A 16,699-nucleotide genomic window follows, 5' to 3' on the forward strand; every position below is an offset into this window, starting at 1 on the left:
CACATTGTATATATAATTTTGTGAATAAAGCTTACTGCATGCACAATTTCTAAGAAGATATAGACCAATGCTCATGAGTCATGAAATTTGAACAACTTGTTAAATAAATAATTAAGCCTTAAAGAAATAAAGAATAATATGAAGGCAATGTGAGTGGGGAATCTTATACAGGGCATGCAACTTTATAAAAGTTGTGAAATGATGATAATTGTCCTCTAAAAAGATGGCTTAAAATCTCAGCAATTACAAGTTTGAAATTTGAGAGGTGACATTTCATAACAAAAACCTATATTCTCCCTTCTAACACACAAAAGTCAAAAGTTCCTCCTTCCTCAATCTAGAGGCAAATACATCATCACTACTCAAAATTTATCTGAATTCAATACTTTCAGTACGCAACATAAATTTATGTAGTAAAAATTCGCTACATAATCTAATACCAAATGTCTTAAAAATTAAACTTGAATTATGTCACTGACACTACCTGATCTCTCACTCCCCCACACACCTATTGGTTTGCCTTAGCAGCCAAGCTGGCAGGGGTGTGGATGGGTCTCTCTTTTCTTTATTTTAATTTGATTGTGAAAAGAAGTGATTTAAAAAAGGGTGAAGTGGGAAGCAGGAAGTGCCCCAAAACCCCATAAAGATGTTAAAGTGTGAAAAGTATGTCCTCCATAACTTTGTGCTCCTATACCAAATAGTGGCATACCACATGCTATCTCAATTACCCCCACAGTATATTCATTGCCTCTTTAAACTATCATCATCATCACCTCTTTAGTGCACTCTTGCAAATGCCAATCATCTTCCTTAACTCACTTTTTTCATCTTTTTTCTTAAAAAATAAAGTAAATAAATTATATTGTCTTCTTCCCCAAAAGATTAATGCCAACAAAACTTAGACATGCTCCCTCTGTCCCTAATTACTTGTCCACTTTTCCTTTTATAGTTGTCCCTAATTACTTGTCCATTTTGACAAATCAAGAAATGACAAAAAAAAAATTCCTATTATACCCTCAATTAATTACTTTGAAAAAGGTAAAACTTTCTGAAAATATTAAATTTTTAATTCATCCACTTTATAATTAATAGGGGGTAAAATGGTAAACTCACTATATCAATAATTGTTATCTTCATACGTGTGCCAATTCAAAAGTGGACAAGTAATTAGGGACAGAGGGAGTAATAATGTTTGATCATCATGAAGCCTAATTAGGGTTATGAATTATGATAAGGCACTTGATTAAAAGAATAATTGACCTTTTAGGCAGATGGCTAGGATCTAACAACTAAAACATTTATTCCTTTCTAGTTAGTAGTTTGTCCTCAAAAGATGTCTCAGTAACATGATTAATAGTTACACAATTATCAACGACTTGCTTTAGATTATAACTTTTAAAGGTTACTATTTTTTTTCCTTCTTAAACTACATATTCAGTCAGTCAAATAATGTCACATAATTAGTAAGCATACAATGTTTTAGAAGTCCTTAGAATTTTTTTAAGATGTTGGAGTGTAAGTTATTTTTACTGATCAACAAGAGTTTGTTCGACTTAGTTAAATAAAAGGAGTCTCTATTAGAGTCCGTTTGGATTAGCTAGAAAATAGTATTTTTTAAGTAAAAAAAATAAAAAGTCAAATTTAAATAAAATAAAAAGTAGGGGGAGTCGGATCCGGCTCTCCTCCATTACCCCTTCCCTCCATTTCGTCAAGTGCATGTCTAGATTAGAGACATGTGTCATATTTAAAGTTTAAAGGTAAAGATTATATTATATTAACAAATATCATAACCATAGTTAAGTCAACTAAATTTAAAAAACTACTCTCCAAATTTGATAAGGATTACAATATATTCTATACAAAATTTTATATTTATTAATATCATTAATTTCATATTATATTTTTGTATTTAAATATTAAATTGTAATTTTTTAGTTTTAAACCAATTATTTTTAAATGATAAAAGATTGTTATTGTGCGTTCTTTTGATTACATCTTAATTACTTCTGATCAATTTCAATGTTCTCCTTTTTTGGATCATTTTTCAGCTTATTTAACTCTACTAAACAATTGCTATAACGAAAAATGATTTTTTTTTTGTCTATTGCTACGGTTCGTTTTTTTTTTTAAATATATAATTAAATAATTGGAGTGGATTAGTAAGATAAATAAAATAGACATCTTCTTATTTCTTATAAAAATAGTTTAAAATAAAATTAGATTTCTACAAAATTTAATGAAAAAAAATATTTAAATTGATTGGGTGACTTTTTAAGTGAAATATCAATAGTTGAGTGATTTTCTAAGTAAAATATCAATAGTTGAGTGACTTTTGAGTTATAATCATTAATTTCATATTATATTCTTATATTTAAATATTAAATTGTAAATTAAAAATATAAGATGAAATTAAAGATATTAATAAATATCAAATTTTGTATGAAATATATTGTAATTCTTACCAAATTTGGAGAGTAGTTTTCTAAAATTTGTTGACTTAACTTTGGTTATGATATTTGTTCATATGATATAATCTTGACCTTTAAACTTTAAATATGACACATGTCTCTAATCTAGGTGTGCACTTGACGAAATGGAGGGAAGGGGTGATGGAGGGGAGCCGGATCCGGGGGAGTCCTACTTTTGATTTTTAATTTTTTTAAAGTCATTTTAAACTTATTTTAAGTTATTTCTAACTTTGTCAAACACTCTCAAAAGCTAAAAATGAGTTCAAAGTATATCTGATCAATTTTTAAGTCAATTCAAAGGCTTTCGATATCAAATGTATTTGATGTGTTAAATTAATTTTCTAAATAAATAATTAGTAACTGCTAATTCTATAGGAATTTATTTTATGTGAATGTCTTCCATAAAATAAAGTCCAGATGCCCTATCTTTATTTTTATTTTTTTGCCTTTTTTTCTTTTTTTGGCTCAAAAGAAAACATGTTTACTTTTTTCACTTCCTTATGGGACTATCACTGTCCCAACCATCTGGTCAGATTTATCTATTACTTAGCAATTTCATTTATTCCTTGGTTGAATGAAACATTTTGTTTGTTACTATTAATAACTTTTCATATTTCAGAAATTATTTATTAACAACATGTATAAAGTGAAGGAAAAAAGTTCAACAGTAGACTGACAAATAATTTACAATATTTCAACTTCTATAATGATGAAATGAAATAAATCCCTTTTTTGATATCCAATTTATTCGTTTTAAATGCAATGAGTTTTTTCTACATGATTGGAACTTTTATATGATTCCCAAAATTAAACAAATTCCAAAAAAGTACTAAAAGTCTATAATATTTAGGTAAACCAAAGTTTTATAATTATACGTACGTAATTACAAAGTGTACACTCTAACATGCTAATTTTTAAAATAAGGTGGTCCCACTGTTCTTCAACCTTTAAATCAATTTTCAGTCTATATATGAATTTTGAACTTTAATTAAGTCCCACGTTAAAAAAGGAAAATAATTCAAATGTTCACTAATTAGTCAAGATTGATTAAGCCTAATGGAATAACTAACATCACTGCTAATGAGTTTCTGAAGTCAATTTTGATATGAAAGAGAAAAAAAACAATCGAAAGTGCGTGGGGCCAAATTTGAGACTTTGAAAGTTGAGTGTGTAAATGCACTTTATCATGTATTGATTAAAAAATCAATGGTAGGACCCTAGGATTGTATATTATTAGTGAATTTAATACACACATATAACATTATTACACAAACCAATTCTAGAAAATATTTGTCATATTTGTATTAGAGATCCGTAAAAAAAATAACTTAAGATATATTGAAAGGTACATATAAACGATTTTTTTTAAAAAAATCCAATCAACATAGATTTGCATAGCCTTATTTTCAGCTATTTGGGCATTCAAATATCTGAAAATTTTCAGACAACGTAACGTTGCAAATATCTAATCAGTCATCAAAAGAAGTTAAAAACATTTTTTTTAGTTAAACCATTTTGGTGCTTAGTGTTCTCAAAGCAAGAGCAGGTTGACAAGTGATATATCATAGTAAAACATTTTACCTTGTTTACTGCACAATAATAAATTTGTTAAAATGGGGCAAAAACATATTGTGCTGACAACCTACGAAACAAACAAGAACCTTGCACATTGCGAACATACACATTACTACACTAAATAAATATCGTTTTTGTCTCAATTTATGTAACATAATTTGATTTAACATTTTTAAAAAAATTTAAAATGATAATTTTGGAATTTGTTATCTAAATCTTAGATATTTATGTGACTACAAATCATTTTACGATAACAAAATATTTTCCTTCTTCACTGTGTTTTATTGTGTTGGTATTTTTTTCTTATTGTAGTTTACATGTATTAAATGCTGATCATAATTACGTTTGTACATTGAATGCAAAATTTGGTCCATTAGAAAGCGACTCCAATTTTTTGCAGAATAGAAATTGATCCAACAATTTCTGACGATGTGCTTAAATTCTTGTTATTCATTACTGTTACTTATAGTACATGGTAGGTTGTCTTTTCAGACAGCGTATTTTTTTCTTAAATAAATAACTAAACTAATTTATATATTTTTCAAAATTGAAAGTGTCTTTTTTTAAAAAAATTAAAGTAAATTTTAAAACGAATAGCGTGAAATGGGAGCAACACACAATATATAGAGAAAAGAACGGTAATGCAGCGATAATCGAAACACATAAAACACGATTGATCAATCTTGAAATACAAAAAATACGGGTGATAATTCAATTGAAGAACAAGAAACTACGAGAATGATGTTAATACCAAAAGGTTCATGTACTACCACCAATCCTATCTCATAGTATAGCGAGAAAACACTCAATTGTCAACTAACCTTCTATCTTAATTCGCAACCTCCGAACCCAATGATCCCATCATTAATCCATTTCTTTCTTGAAAACCAAGTGAAGCAACAGTAGTAAATCCATTTCTTTCTTGAAAACCAAGTGAAGCAACAGTAGTAATGATTCCTCTTTCCCACAGAAAAATAAAAGGGAAGAAAGAATATAAAATACAATTCTCTTGGTCGTAATTTATTTGGTACTTTTCGTTTTTTTAAATTCAAATTAGGTAAATCTTGACAAATATTTTATAATTTTTTAATTATATTAACATAACAAATTACAATTTATATTATTTTGAATATCTAAATTTTAATTTAAAATATTAACATAATTTCAAAATATAAAAAAAAAACCACATAAATTGGGACAGAATATATAACAAATCTGCTGAAACATCAAAATCTCAGTTTGTTAATATTTAATCAGTATCTTTTGAGTGCCTGGAACTCTGTAACACAGCTATTAGAATAAAGAATTGGTCCTTACTTTTGACTAGAAATACAGTAAGTGGGGTTAACACTTAATTAACCCCTCACCCCCAACCCCTACTTGTCTATTTTAATACAAAAATTCAGCCTGCGTGTCAGTACACAAAACCAAAGAAACACACACAAACATAAAAAAAATCTACACAAATAGAATTGTTTTTCTCTGTCAAAAAAAAAATTGAATCTTGACAAATGTTGTGTGTGTAACCGTGTTTTAACTTACTCTTTGAATCTTTCTTCTTGTCTTGCACTCTTTTTCTTGTTTTTTTTTAGTATATGGAAGATCAACAACAATTGTTTCTTCCATGGACAAAATTCTGGAATAAATCATCTTGTTGTGTTGCTTCTCATTACAGTAGAAGACAACTTCAATACGTACAAACATACAACAAATATTAACAGAAGAAACAATCAGAAAAAGACATTCCAAAATCATGACTACTTCTTCAATCATTTTCAAATTTGTTGTTTTCCTTGTTATTTCTTCTTCATTTAGTACTCATGTTTTGTCTGAGCATAGTACTCTCCAAGCAAATCAAACATTCCGGCCAAAGGAAGAATTGTTGAAACTCAAGAAAATAAAGGGTTATCTCAAGAAAATCAACAAGCGTCCCGTCAAAACGATTAAGGCATCTATCTTCTTTCAAATTCTCTGTTTCTTTTCAAGATTGTTAAAGCTTGTAAGAAAAAAATATTGATTTTTTTGTGATGCAGAGTCCAGATGGGGATTTAATAGATTGTATTTTATCTCATCTTCAACCAGCTTTTGATCATCCTCAGCTTAAAGGAATGAAGCCATTGGTAATTTGTTCAAAGATTTTTTTATTTTTTTTTTACTTTTTAAGTTATAAACAGAGTTAGAAGAACAACTTTTTTGATGTGTAATTATCTTTTTATGCAATGTAGGAACCTCCAAAGAGGCCTAAAGCTAATGACTCAATGAATGTAATGGAAGAAAGTTTACAACTTTGGACAGTTTCTGGAGAATCATGCCCAGAAGGAACTGTTCCTATTAGGAGAACAACAGAGAAAGATGTATTGAGAAGTAATTCATTAAGAAGATTTGGTAGAAAAATTAGAAGAGGTGTAAGACATGACACATTGAGCAATGATCATGAGGTAACTTTTTTTTTTTTTTTACAATTCCGTGTATGTTAAAACAAGGTAGTGATAAGTTCTGCGTATAAAGTTAAATAGAGTCAAGTGAGTCAAAGATGTCATATTCAAGAAGGAACAGAGATTGCTTGTAAAAGCAAAGTAGGATTAAGACATTACAACGTTAATGTACAAAATGTCTAAAGGTGAAAATGAAAAAAAAAAAATGTGTGGTGTATGGCAGCATGCAGTAGCATTTGTGAATGGAGAACAATATTATGGAGCAAAAGCAAGCATTAATGTATGGACACCAAGAGTTACAGATCAATATGAATTCAGTCTGTCACAACTATGGGTCATTTCTGGCACATTTGGTAATGACCTCAATACCATTGAAGCTGGTTGGCAGGTATGCACATTCACAAGCAATAAATTTTCAAGTCCTATGTACATTATTTTACTACTTTCCTTCCTAAAAATACTAGACTCGAGTCTAACTTAGCCCAAAAACTACCCTTCAATTCAATTTGTTTGTTCAGCTTTCTTAAGACCATGAGATTAAAGAATATTTTAATATATTTGATGTATCTTTAACTTAAGATGACTAAATTTATTTTTTTTGAAATGGACTCAGAAGAAGAGAATTGCCTTTTGGGGATAACTTAAGTACATTTCAACTAATTCATATTGAGTACTTATTATGTTTCACCAATATATGTACCAAATAATTTTGCTCGATTTTTAGACAATTAACAAAAATCACCAATATTTTTCTTTTGTCATTTTTATGTCTTTGTCCGTATAAATATTCTTCCTTCTTTAAAAAACTAAATCATACTAACATTTTCTTGTTATAAATTAGACTGATTTTTTTTGTTAATTAATTTTCAACGAGTTTTTATTTTGACTAATTTTTTTCAAGTAAAATATATGTCTAAACTATTTGTTTGTCCCTCCACCAATCGAAAATTTTCTATTTTTTTTACATTGCGTTAAGTGCAATTTGAACCTACTTTAGTCTTTTCATTTACCCGTTAAAAAAGAAATCATTATTGCTGCTAAGCTGTAACAATCACCAGTACTACAAATGATTAATTTTGAAAGTGAAATATCGACTAATTTAGTTGTCATAACAAACTAACATCCATATACCACAATAACAGCTAATATTATTCTTATATTAGTCAACATAAATTTTCAACTATAGTAAATATATTAATTAAGTCCCATGTTCATATTCAGGTCAGCCCGGAATTATATGGAGACAACTATCCTAGGTTCTTTACTTATTGGACGGTAAGTATTTTAATTTTTCTTCGTATCTCATATGTCAGTGTATAAAATTTAAATTTTATAATGTAATTTTGGAACGCAGACGGATGCATACCAAGCTACAGGATGTTACAACTTATTATGCTCAGGTTTTGTTCAAATAAACAATAGGATTGCTATGGGAGCTGCAATATCTCCAAGATCATCTGTTAATGGTAGACAATTTGATATTGGCATAATGATATGGAAGGTAATATTTAATTTTTTTTTTCCTATAATATTTATATTTTTTATTCTTTTTTTTATAATCTAATAAAAAAAGGTTAAAAAGTATTTTAGCTGTTTTGCACTTCCCCACCCACCAAAAAATGTTTAGTACGTTTTCCCTTTTTCTTTTAGGCATGCGTATAGGACATTTTTGGTGAGCTGACAAAAACGTAATAGTAATATATATTATATTATATTCCTTACAAAAAAAAAATATTTTTTATTTTTTAAAATACAATATTTAAGAATAGTAAATTGCAAGATTCTCTAAACATTGTTGAGTCAACTTTACATTTTGCATCTTCAATTTAATATTCTATTTTCTTGCTAGCTGACATCTAACAACTTTTAGGTCTAACAGTTTAATATTTTGGAACTACTACATTTCTTGTTTCCACACTTGTTTCTCTTGGACTCTTGTTTTGCATATTTTATTTTATTTGGTCCTATGTATTTTAATATTTGTTGGAGCAGATAACATTTTTAGGTCGTAAGGGGCGGTGTTGCACATCCGATTTACGGAATAAGTAAAATAACGTTAATAGTAGTGATATTTCATTTTTGTCTTTCTGCTTCACTTATACTACACTACTGACTCGAAGACTTGAGAGACCTTTGCGTAGTAATGAATGAAGGGAAGCTCTTCGAGCTTTCTCTGTCAGCAGATTATGTAGGGGTTGGCCTTATAAAACTCTCCAAGACTCGGTTCCCTCTCCTCTACACTTATTACGTCAAAAATAGTCAGCGACATTCTATAAGCGACTTGCTCCTCTAGTAGACATTAATGATATTCGTGAATTTGTTTCAAGGTCTCTACTTTACGTAAACAATGTTATTTTCAGTGTCATTATTCCTACTTCTGCAGCCTCTTTTTTAAACGGCTACATGTAATTATCTTTTAAATAATTTGATAAGTAGACCAACTAATTAATTTGTCTTGTTTGTAGGATCCAAAGCATGGACACTGGTGGCTAGAATTCGGGTCGGGTCTATTAGTTGGATACTGGCCAGATTTCTTGTTTAGCCATTTAAGAGGACATGCAAGCATGGTACAATTTGGAGGTGAAGTAGTGAACTCAAGATCAATGGGATATCACACTTCAACACAAATGGGAAGTGGACATTTTGCTGATGAAGGATTTGGAAAAGCTTCTTATTTTAGAAATTTGCAAGTTGTTGATTGGGATAATAACTTGATTCCTTTGTCAAATCTTCATCTATTAGCTGACCATCCAAATTGCTATGATATTAGAGCTGGAAAAAATAATGTTTGGGGTAATTATTTTTACTATGGTGGTCCAGGAAGAAATTCAAGGTGTCCATAGTTGGAAAAGAAAAAAAGAGTGCAATTAATTTCATTTTGGTCTTGTAGAGTGTCCTATTTTTAATTTTTTGGTCTTTTGCGTCCCTATTTTGACCTAGGATATAGAAGGTTTGGGTCATTTCTATGATTCTTTCATATATAACAAAAAACTTAGTTTGCTCCAAAGTTACTTATTTGACCATCATGAGCTGATGTAAATATTTTGGTGAGAAGTTGATAGTATTGATTTACAATCTATATCTATGTTTATTTTTTGTCAATTGATGGAAATTGTAAAAGTAGAAAAATTGAACCACCACACCTACCATTGGAACTTGGAAATTTAAAGTCCAAGATGTTCGGGTCAACTTTTGTGCACCTCTCAACTAATTTTACGAGGTACGTAATATCTCCACCATCAGCATAACTACCTAGTAACTCTGAAGCAAGACTTGAATAGAAAATTAAATTTGAGACTTCACGGTGCTAACTAGTATGTTGGGAAATTCAATTACCCAATATATCTGTCTTATTCTGTGCCAGTGAGATTACAGATACAGAAAGCAAGAAAACTTCATATTTTCAAATATTTTTTTCTAGTGAGATAATGTTGATAGTAACGTTAATGTAGATATTGCATGTGGGAAGCATGGGAAGAATACAATATAACTGGCATACGTCTTAAGTTATGAACCTTCCCAGGCATTATAATAATAATAAAAAAAATCCAACAAAAGACTGATTTTTTTATTATGATTATAAGAGAAGTTAGAGGCCTAGTCAACCCAACAAAAGCATCCATAAATGAAGACAATCCAAGTTCACTAATCAAGAACATGGTTTTTATCAAGAAAATATTTAAAAAGGTAAAACTTGTAGCAGGGATTTGGTTCTTGTCTTTGTTTAAAATGTCTCAAGTCAATTTTTAGGTTAGCTGAAGAACGTCATACTTGTGGATCATGCAGTATTTGAGATTATATGCCTTAAAGTAGTTAAGTTATATGTAGCCGCAGTCAATCATTTTTATCAGAACGAACTTCAACAATATATGAAGGAAAAGGCATACATTTTCACCTTAACTTGTTACGAAAAGTCAGTTACATGTTTATACTATTGGGATGATCTATTACACACTTGAATTACTTAAAAGTGAATTTATTTAAACTCTGACGCACATACAACCAGTTACATGATGAGAGAGTGTTTTACACTCGCGCCACATCATCACCATGTCACTGCCACATCAACAATTACGACATTTTAAAAAAAAAAAAACCAATTCCACTCAATTTCTTCTTATTCTTCCCCATTCACCATCAAACCCACCATTAAATCACTACCATTGATGCTATTTCACTTCTCCACCACCATAGATTTCACCACCCATAATCAAATTTACCATCGGAATCTTTCCACAACCATTGCCATCATAAAAAATCGATAACGAACATCATAAATTTAACTAAATTCACCATCAGAACCATATCACAATCATAACCATAAATTCACCATCCACATCAAAATCACGAGTTTCATTGTCATTATCAAAATTAAAAGTCATACTACCACTAATTTTTCACCCATCACCAAACCCACCACAAAAAATTATCACAATATACAAATTTCATTCAAGCTCAAAGAGGAGAATTGTGAAAACTTGCAATATTTGTTTGCAAAGATTTTAGTCAGACAATTGAAAAATTAGTGCTCGATTTACTATTACTGATTTTGAAGAAAATCTAGAGATGGTTTTTCTGAGAGAAAAGAAAGATCTATGAATATACATTTAAAAATTAAATTTTGTTCAAAAACCCAAAAACTTTTTACACAAAAAAAGCAAGATCTGAAAATATTCTTATTGCAAATGCTCACAATCAACAAAAAAAATACAAAAATAAACTGAATAATCCGTGCTTGATTTGACGAATTTGATGTGAAAATAGTAAGGATTGATTAATTTTAGATGTCTCACCCGAAATTTTTTCGAACAATGAGCCTAATCAATTGAACAACTTCACAATCGAATTTCTATCCCGCAATGTTGTTTTTTATTTTTCTCTTGGAAATTTATCATGAAAAAATTATTTTTCACATTAGCCATAGCAAAAAGAGTGTTTGTGATAAGAAAAAAATGGAGGAAGAAGAAAGGTAGGGTAACCTGAAGGAGAAGGGTGGGGGTGGGAAAAAATTGCCTTTTTTTCTACTCAAACGCACCTTATTTATTTTTTATTTAATCTTATTTCCATGTCAGCTTTGAGAGTTTTAAATTCACTTTTGAGTAGTATAAGTGTGTAATGGGTCACCTCAATGGTTTAAGTGTGTAACTGACTTTTCGGTACAACTTCAAAGGTGAATTTATGCCTTTTCTCATATATGAATGAACATTAGACTAAACTTCGATCATACGAAACTTCAAACATTTGTCAACAGTTAGGCAAGCCTAAGTTCAAACAAACTGTTCCAAAGTGGTTAGATGTACACTTTTCAAAGTTCAGACCATGACTAATGTAAGTAAAACGCAGGAATATTTAATTCTCCAACATGTTCAAGCATTTAAGAATAAAACAATAGTCAAATCATATTATCAGAGATACTCCATCTATTATTCCGTATTAACTGAATATGTAAGGTAATGCATGCATATTAAAAGAAAAATATTCAAGAACATAATTTTCCCTATTGCGCTTTGTGAAATCATAAATATAACTTTATAAGTAGTGTAATGTAGCTCCTAGTAGTAATGGAAACACTAACATGTAAAAGAGGGTGATGATAAACCTGATGTACTCCTTCAGAATCAGCGTGCTGTCATCTATCGATATGCGAAGGACATGAACTTCTTATTTCATATATGTATACAGATATTCCTAACGAGAAAAAGCACCACCTAATTTTGTCAAAGGATCATCGATAAAGGCAACTAGGTCTTCAGAACTCTGAACTTGAGATCTAACAAAACTAGTACACATCAAGTCTGTACACTGCAATAATGTGGGGGTCATCTCATCTGTGTCATATATCAGTTCATATGTTTTTCCAACAGCTGCACAGAGTTCTATAAACGAGTGATCCTCCAAGTTGTTCCTCAAGTCAAGTAAAACACCTTGTCTGTCCCCTGTATTTATGGGTTTCATTTTCACAGCGGTACTTCTTATTGATTCGAGGTTAAAACATATATGCTGCAGTGCTTTTGATGGTTTCCGACTTGTTTCGTTCTTTACCTGGGCAAATGTATGTAGTAGGACTACATTTGCAAAGGCAAAGCGCACAATGAAGATGAAGAAGTCGTAGAAATTCATGCCTACAAAAGAAAAGGAAAAAATAGCCGGATTGTCAAGATGCTGGCACCATCAATCAGATGATTACTGTTCTCCCTTCTTTAAGTGAACTCACAAAGAATTTCAAACAAAAGATAACAAAGCCCAAAACAAACAGTCATGTTAGAAGACTAGGCTAACCCACAATTGTAAGTTCGTTACACAATGCTGTACATCCCCCAGGACCCCACCATTATCTTGCTAAACATACTAGAACTTTTGATCAAGGGCAGACCTGTATTAGCGGCAAGATTTCGTTGGCAAAGCTCCTCAAAGTCATCGCATCCTTTGAGGTCTTCAATGTATTCACTAGCCTCATTGTAATCTTTTAAAAGCAAATCCCACTAATATCACATATACAGATATGATTAGTTTCTGAGGAAAAGATAATAACTATATTCATGTAAAAGGCTAGTAAGCAAGCATTTTATAGCAATTTTACTTACCACCCAAGATAAATTATATCCATTGAACCAGTTATGATTTATGGATATGGTATCCTCCTGCAATTCATGTAACATACTTTGATGTAGCAGAGATACATGCCCTAGATTCTTGAAATAAATACTAGAAATCTGTATCTCAAATGCAATTCTCAGCTTAATAACATGCAAAGATTGATCATATCTTCCTTCCAACAGCCATATAAGAACAGTTAGAACGATCCGTCTTTTACCAGAATCTACTGTCAATTGTTATGAGAAACAGATCCAAGTTAACAATGGATCCCCTACAGAAATATATATACCCTGTCCGTGTTAAACAGTTATGTCCAGTATACGTGGAAGATATTTCATCTGAAACTAAGCGATAAGCGATTCATTCTCATCTAACATGTGATGGATGTAATTAGGACAGTAACCACCTCACTACTAGATCCTTTTATGGAACTCAAGAGTAAAACTTTCCAAGAGACCAAATTGCAGCGGTACTTGTTTCAATTTTAGCACTATAACCCCATAAGCCATAGGTCAGCTTTATAGAAAGCACTAAGCAGTAAGCAGTGTAGTAAAAGGAGGAAGTTAGGATCTAATACAAGGTAAACTACTCAAGTTTTTCAGTTGAATGAAAAGCTGTAGATAATTTATACTATATGAAGAAACATAGGCCATGAAAAATAAGACACATTTGATTAAAGCAACAATACCAGATTATGAACTTGATGATACCATCCACTGGGAACGAAGATTACTTCATTTTCCTCTTGGGTGCACTCCCACCAGATAGCCTGAACTTATGATGGAAGTCAAAAACTAAACACTAAAAAGCCGAAAGAACACTTAAATCCCAAGGAAAAATTGCCAGAGAGACATACTTTATGGAAAAAGTAACTAGCAAATTACCTTTTCAAATCCAGGAAATTTTGATTGAGAAACGTCAGCAAAGATGTCATATACGGAACTTTTCATATTCCTGAGTAAACAAAGAGAATAAATATGTGAACTCACCGAAGATAGAAGCATCGTTTGTTCCACTAACATCTTTTTCCCTATTAAAGTAATTTACTTATAGCAATACAGGGCAACTTTATCACTTTAAACCAATCATAAGTGCCATTACAAGTTTATAGTTATCAATAACAGTATGAAAGGGAAAACACATAATGTGAAGATTTGAATTTTACATCATTTTGTAATGCATTGATCTAGGAAACTGATAGTTATTCACACGTGTTTGATGTTCCTATGTTAATATTCTGTGACATCTGTCTATAGAAGATTGTGAATATATGTAAAACCAACATAAAATATGTGCAAACTTCTTTTGAGATACATGTTTGCGTTGATATGGCGCATCTGCTTGGACCTTGACATCAGAACTTTCAGGGTTCAGCAGCGTACATTTCTTTCTCAGTCACTCAGACAATTTTTTTCCAAATATTCACAGTTTCAACTCAATATCATTTTCAAAGTTTATGGAAAATGTTGGCAGGAAAAGAAAAATGGTCTGAGGAAAGTCCATGGATACCAAAAGAATGTACTACACCTGTCAAAAACCAAGTGATGTTGACTTGGAGGCAGAAAATACCACTGTTTTTTTCCACAGACATTTGCAGACCAACTGTATGACCTGAATACATCGGCATGAAGAGGTGTCCATGTTCCTACATCCATTTCAAAAGTTTAAAAACTTCTCAAAAGTACTAGGTATTGGATTAAAAAAAAACTAATTTATTGCTCGAGCCATGGAAAATAACAACCGTGTCTCACAAGAAAGAAATTACCGCGACAATGGTCAGACCTTTTGATCCCATGTATACAAAACGATAGTCAGAGCAACTTATTTTATCTCTCTCACTATATGTATCAGGATCATTATGCATACGAAATTTGTCAAGATAGAAATTCAGCCAGTCATCTGAAAAGTCCATGGGAGTTCTGTATGCAATATACTCTGGATATTCCTAAAAAGGTTTGAATTTCAAAATTAGCAAGAGAAACAGGCTAAGAATTTTTTGATAGGATGGAAAAAAGAAGGCTGGAACAAGCAGCAACTTTTGAAAGACGGACCAAAGAAAAAGATGGAGATATACATTTCAAATCCTACTTACGATGCCAGTGTAACCTTGCGAATGAAGAAAATGTAACTCCTAATCTCCCCATTATGATTGAAAAATTACAATTTAATATGTAATCTACTCATTCAGTTTCTATGGAGTACGTTTTTCATCTTATGTTACACAAGTGTATCCCAATATATAATGTCACGGAAACAAAACTGAACAAGCATCCTTCCTTCTCAAAAAGAAAAACTGAACAAGTATACACAAAGTGTAGTTCTATGAGAAAATCAACAAGCTACGTATACTTTTCTGCTAATATGCTTAAAAAGAGATTTATCAGCTTAATTAAATCCTGAAACAAACATTATCACAGTGAAAAGGAGTACTATAACACAAAATATATGTAAGCAATGGACCTAGTAAAAGCTTCTTAAAAATAGAGTCCCTCCACAATATGTTAAGTGTGGGGGGCAGACAATATGCTATATTCCTATATCGAATTTGATTGTTGGGATCATAGAGAATAACTATCCACAAACCATTTTTTCAAACACTCTACATTCTACTTTGTGTGTGCTGATAGCATTTAACAAAACTCCTCTTTTAATTTGGACAACATTTTTCTTTCTCCAAGAATAAAGAAGTAGTATTCCACTATTTCACAGCAGGAGTACAACAAACTTTACGAAATCAATGATCAGTAGCACATATATCAATTGCATCCATATAGCTAGTTTTCCTTCAAGAAAGTTTTAAAAAAGATTCACAAGCAGCATAACATTGAATTTAGCTATTTCACATTTTGGCGGATCCAAAGTTGATACCTTTACAAAATGCCAGTCCTTCAAATACAATAAAGACCCGTCACCAGCACCACAATCACGAAGCCAATGATCAACAAATTCAGAAACAGTCATTTCTATTCTCTTCTGATCAGTGAACTCTCTAGTCCCACAATCTGCAACCTGCAAATCAGCAGTAATTGACCACAAACCCAAAAACCTAAAAAAAGAGTCCGAATTAGGGGATTTAACGAATTGGGTCGAAGAAATAATATCTTACCTGAACTTTGGATTTCCCAAAATGGGTAGAGAAAAAGTGAAGATTGGGTTTTCCATTAGCTAAAACCCAATCCTTGCAAGCCCTCCAATCATCCATAAGTCCGGTAAGAAGCACAGGTTGGTTTTGGGACATATATTTCTCGGCGAACTCACTGTAAGTTAGTTCTCTGCCGTTCACTTTTTCAATTCTCCCTCCAATTTTCAAAACCATTTCTATATCATTCAGTTACAGATCTTCCCTCGTCTTTCTCCGAAAGTATGTCGATTAATGAATCTTGATTCTTGTGAAATAGCTTCTCTTATGTTATTCAATGGCATCATGCTTGGGAAGTCGAATTTTGAATAATACATTTTTAATACCTATTAGTAAGGGTGGTCACGGGTCGGTTTGGATCGGTTATTAATCAAAATCAAAATCAAATCAATTTAATCGATTTTAAAATTATCAAAACCAAACCAAATATAGTATTATATTTATCAGTTTGGTTCTTATCGGTTTCGGTTCGGTTATTAACCATA

At 31.1% G+C, this 16,699-nt stretch overlaps 2 protein-coding genes across 2 annotated transcripts; one reads left to right on the top strand and one right to left on the bottom strand.

Moving 5' to 3' along the window:
* The first annotated feature begins 5,501 nt into the window (after positions 1-5,501).
* LOC125860428 (uncharacterized) lies at positions 5,502-9,571 on the top strand. Its single transcript, XM_049540387.1, has 7 exons — positions 5,502-5,991; positions 6,077-6,163; positions 6,269-6,481; positions 6,702-6,866; positions 7,700-7,753; positions 7,833-7,979; positions 8,944-9,571. Exons 1-7 carry the CDS (start codon positions 5,797-5,799, stop codon positions 9,319-9,321), a joined length of 1,239 nt encoding a protein of 412 aa, XP_049396344.1. The 5' UTR covers positions 5,502-5,796; the 3' UTR covers positions 9,322-9,571.
* A 2,474-nt stretch (positions 9,572-12,045) lies between these two features.
* Positions 12,046-16,431, bottom strand: LOC125860860 (uncharacterized). Its single transcript, XM_049540893.1, has 9 exons — positions 16,182-16,431; positions 15,944-16,084; positions 14,858-15,020; positions 14,603-14,720; positions 13,960-14,029; positions 13,764-13,844; positions 13,063-13,119; positions 12,852-12,960; positions 12,046-12,600 (listed from the first exon to the last, which is right to left on the bottom strand). Exons 1-9 carry the CDS (start codon positions 16,389-16,391, stop codon positions 12,167-12,169), a joined length of 1,383 nt encoding a protein of 460 aa, XP_049396850.1. The 5' UTR covers positions 16,392-16,431; the 3' UTR covers positions 12,046-12,166.
* Between the last annotated feature and the right edge of the window lie 268 nt (positions 16,432-16,699).

The sequence above is a fragment of the Solanum stenotomum genome, chromosome 3 (assembly GCF_019186545.1).
Source record: "Solanum stenotomum isolate F172 chromosome 3, ASM1918654v1, whole genome shotgun sequence".
NCBI classification, from domain to species: Eukaryota; Viridiplantae; Streptophyta; class Magnoliopsida; order Solanales; family Solanaceae; genus Solanum; species Solanum stenotomum.

Excerpts from the sequence above, each read along its gene's own strand:
- LOC125860428 (XM_049540387.1), top strand. The coding sequence starts at position 5,797 with ATGACTACTTCTTCAATCATTTTCAAATTTGTTGTTTTCCTTGTTATT. Across the intron at positions 7,754-7,832 it reads GGTTCTTTACTTATTGGACG|ACGGATGCATACCAAGCTAC; the intron begins GTAAGTATTTTA and ends TTTGGAACGCAG. Across the intron at positions 7,980-8,943 it reads TTGGCATAATGATATGGAAG|GATCCAAAGCATGGACACTG; the intron begins GTAATATTTAAT and ends TCTTGTTTGTAG.
- LOC125860860 (XM_049540893.1), bottom strand. The coding sequence starts at position 16,391 with ATGGTTTTGAAAATTGGAGGGAGAATTGAAAAAGTGAACGGCAGAGAA. Across the intron at positions 13,845-13,959 it reads AATTTCCTGGATTTGAAAAG|GCTATCTGGTGGGAGTGCAC; the intron begins GTAATTTGCTAG and ends TCATAAGTTCAG. Across the intron at positions 13,120-13,763 it reads ATCATCAAGTTCATAATCTG|GAGGATACCATATCCATAAA; the intron begins GTATTGTTGCTT and ends CATGAATTGCAG.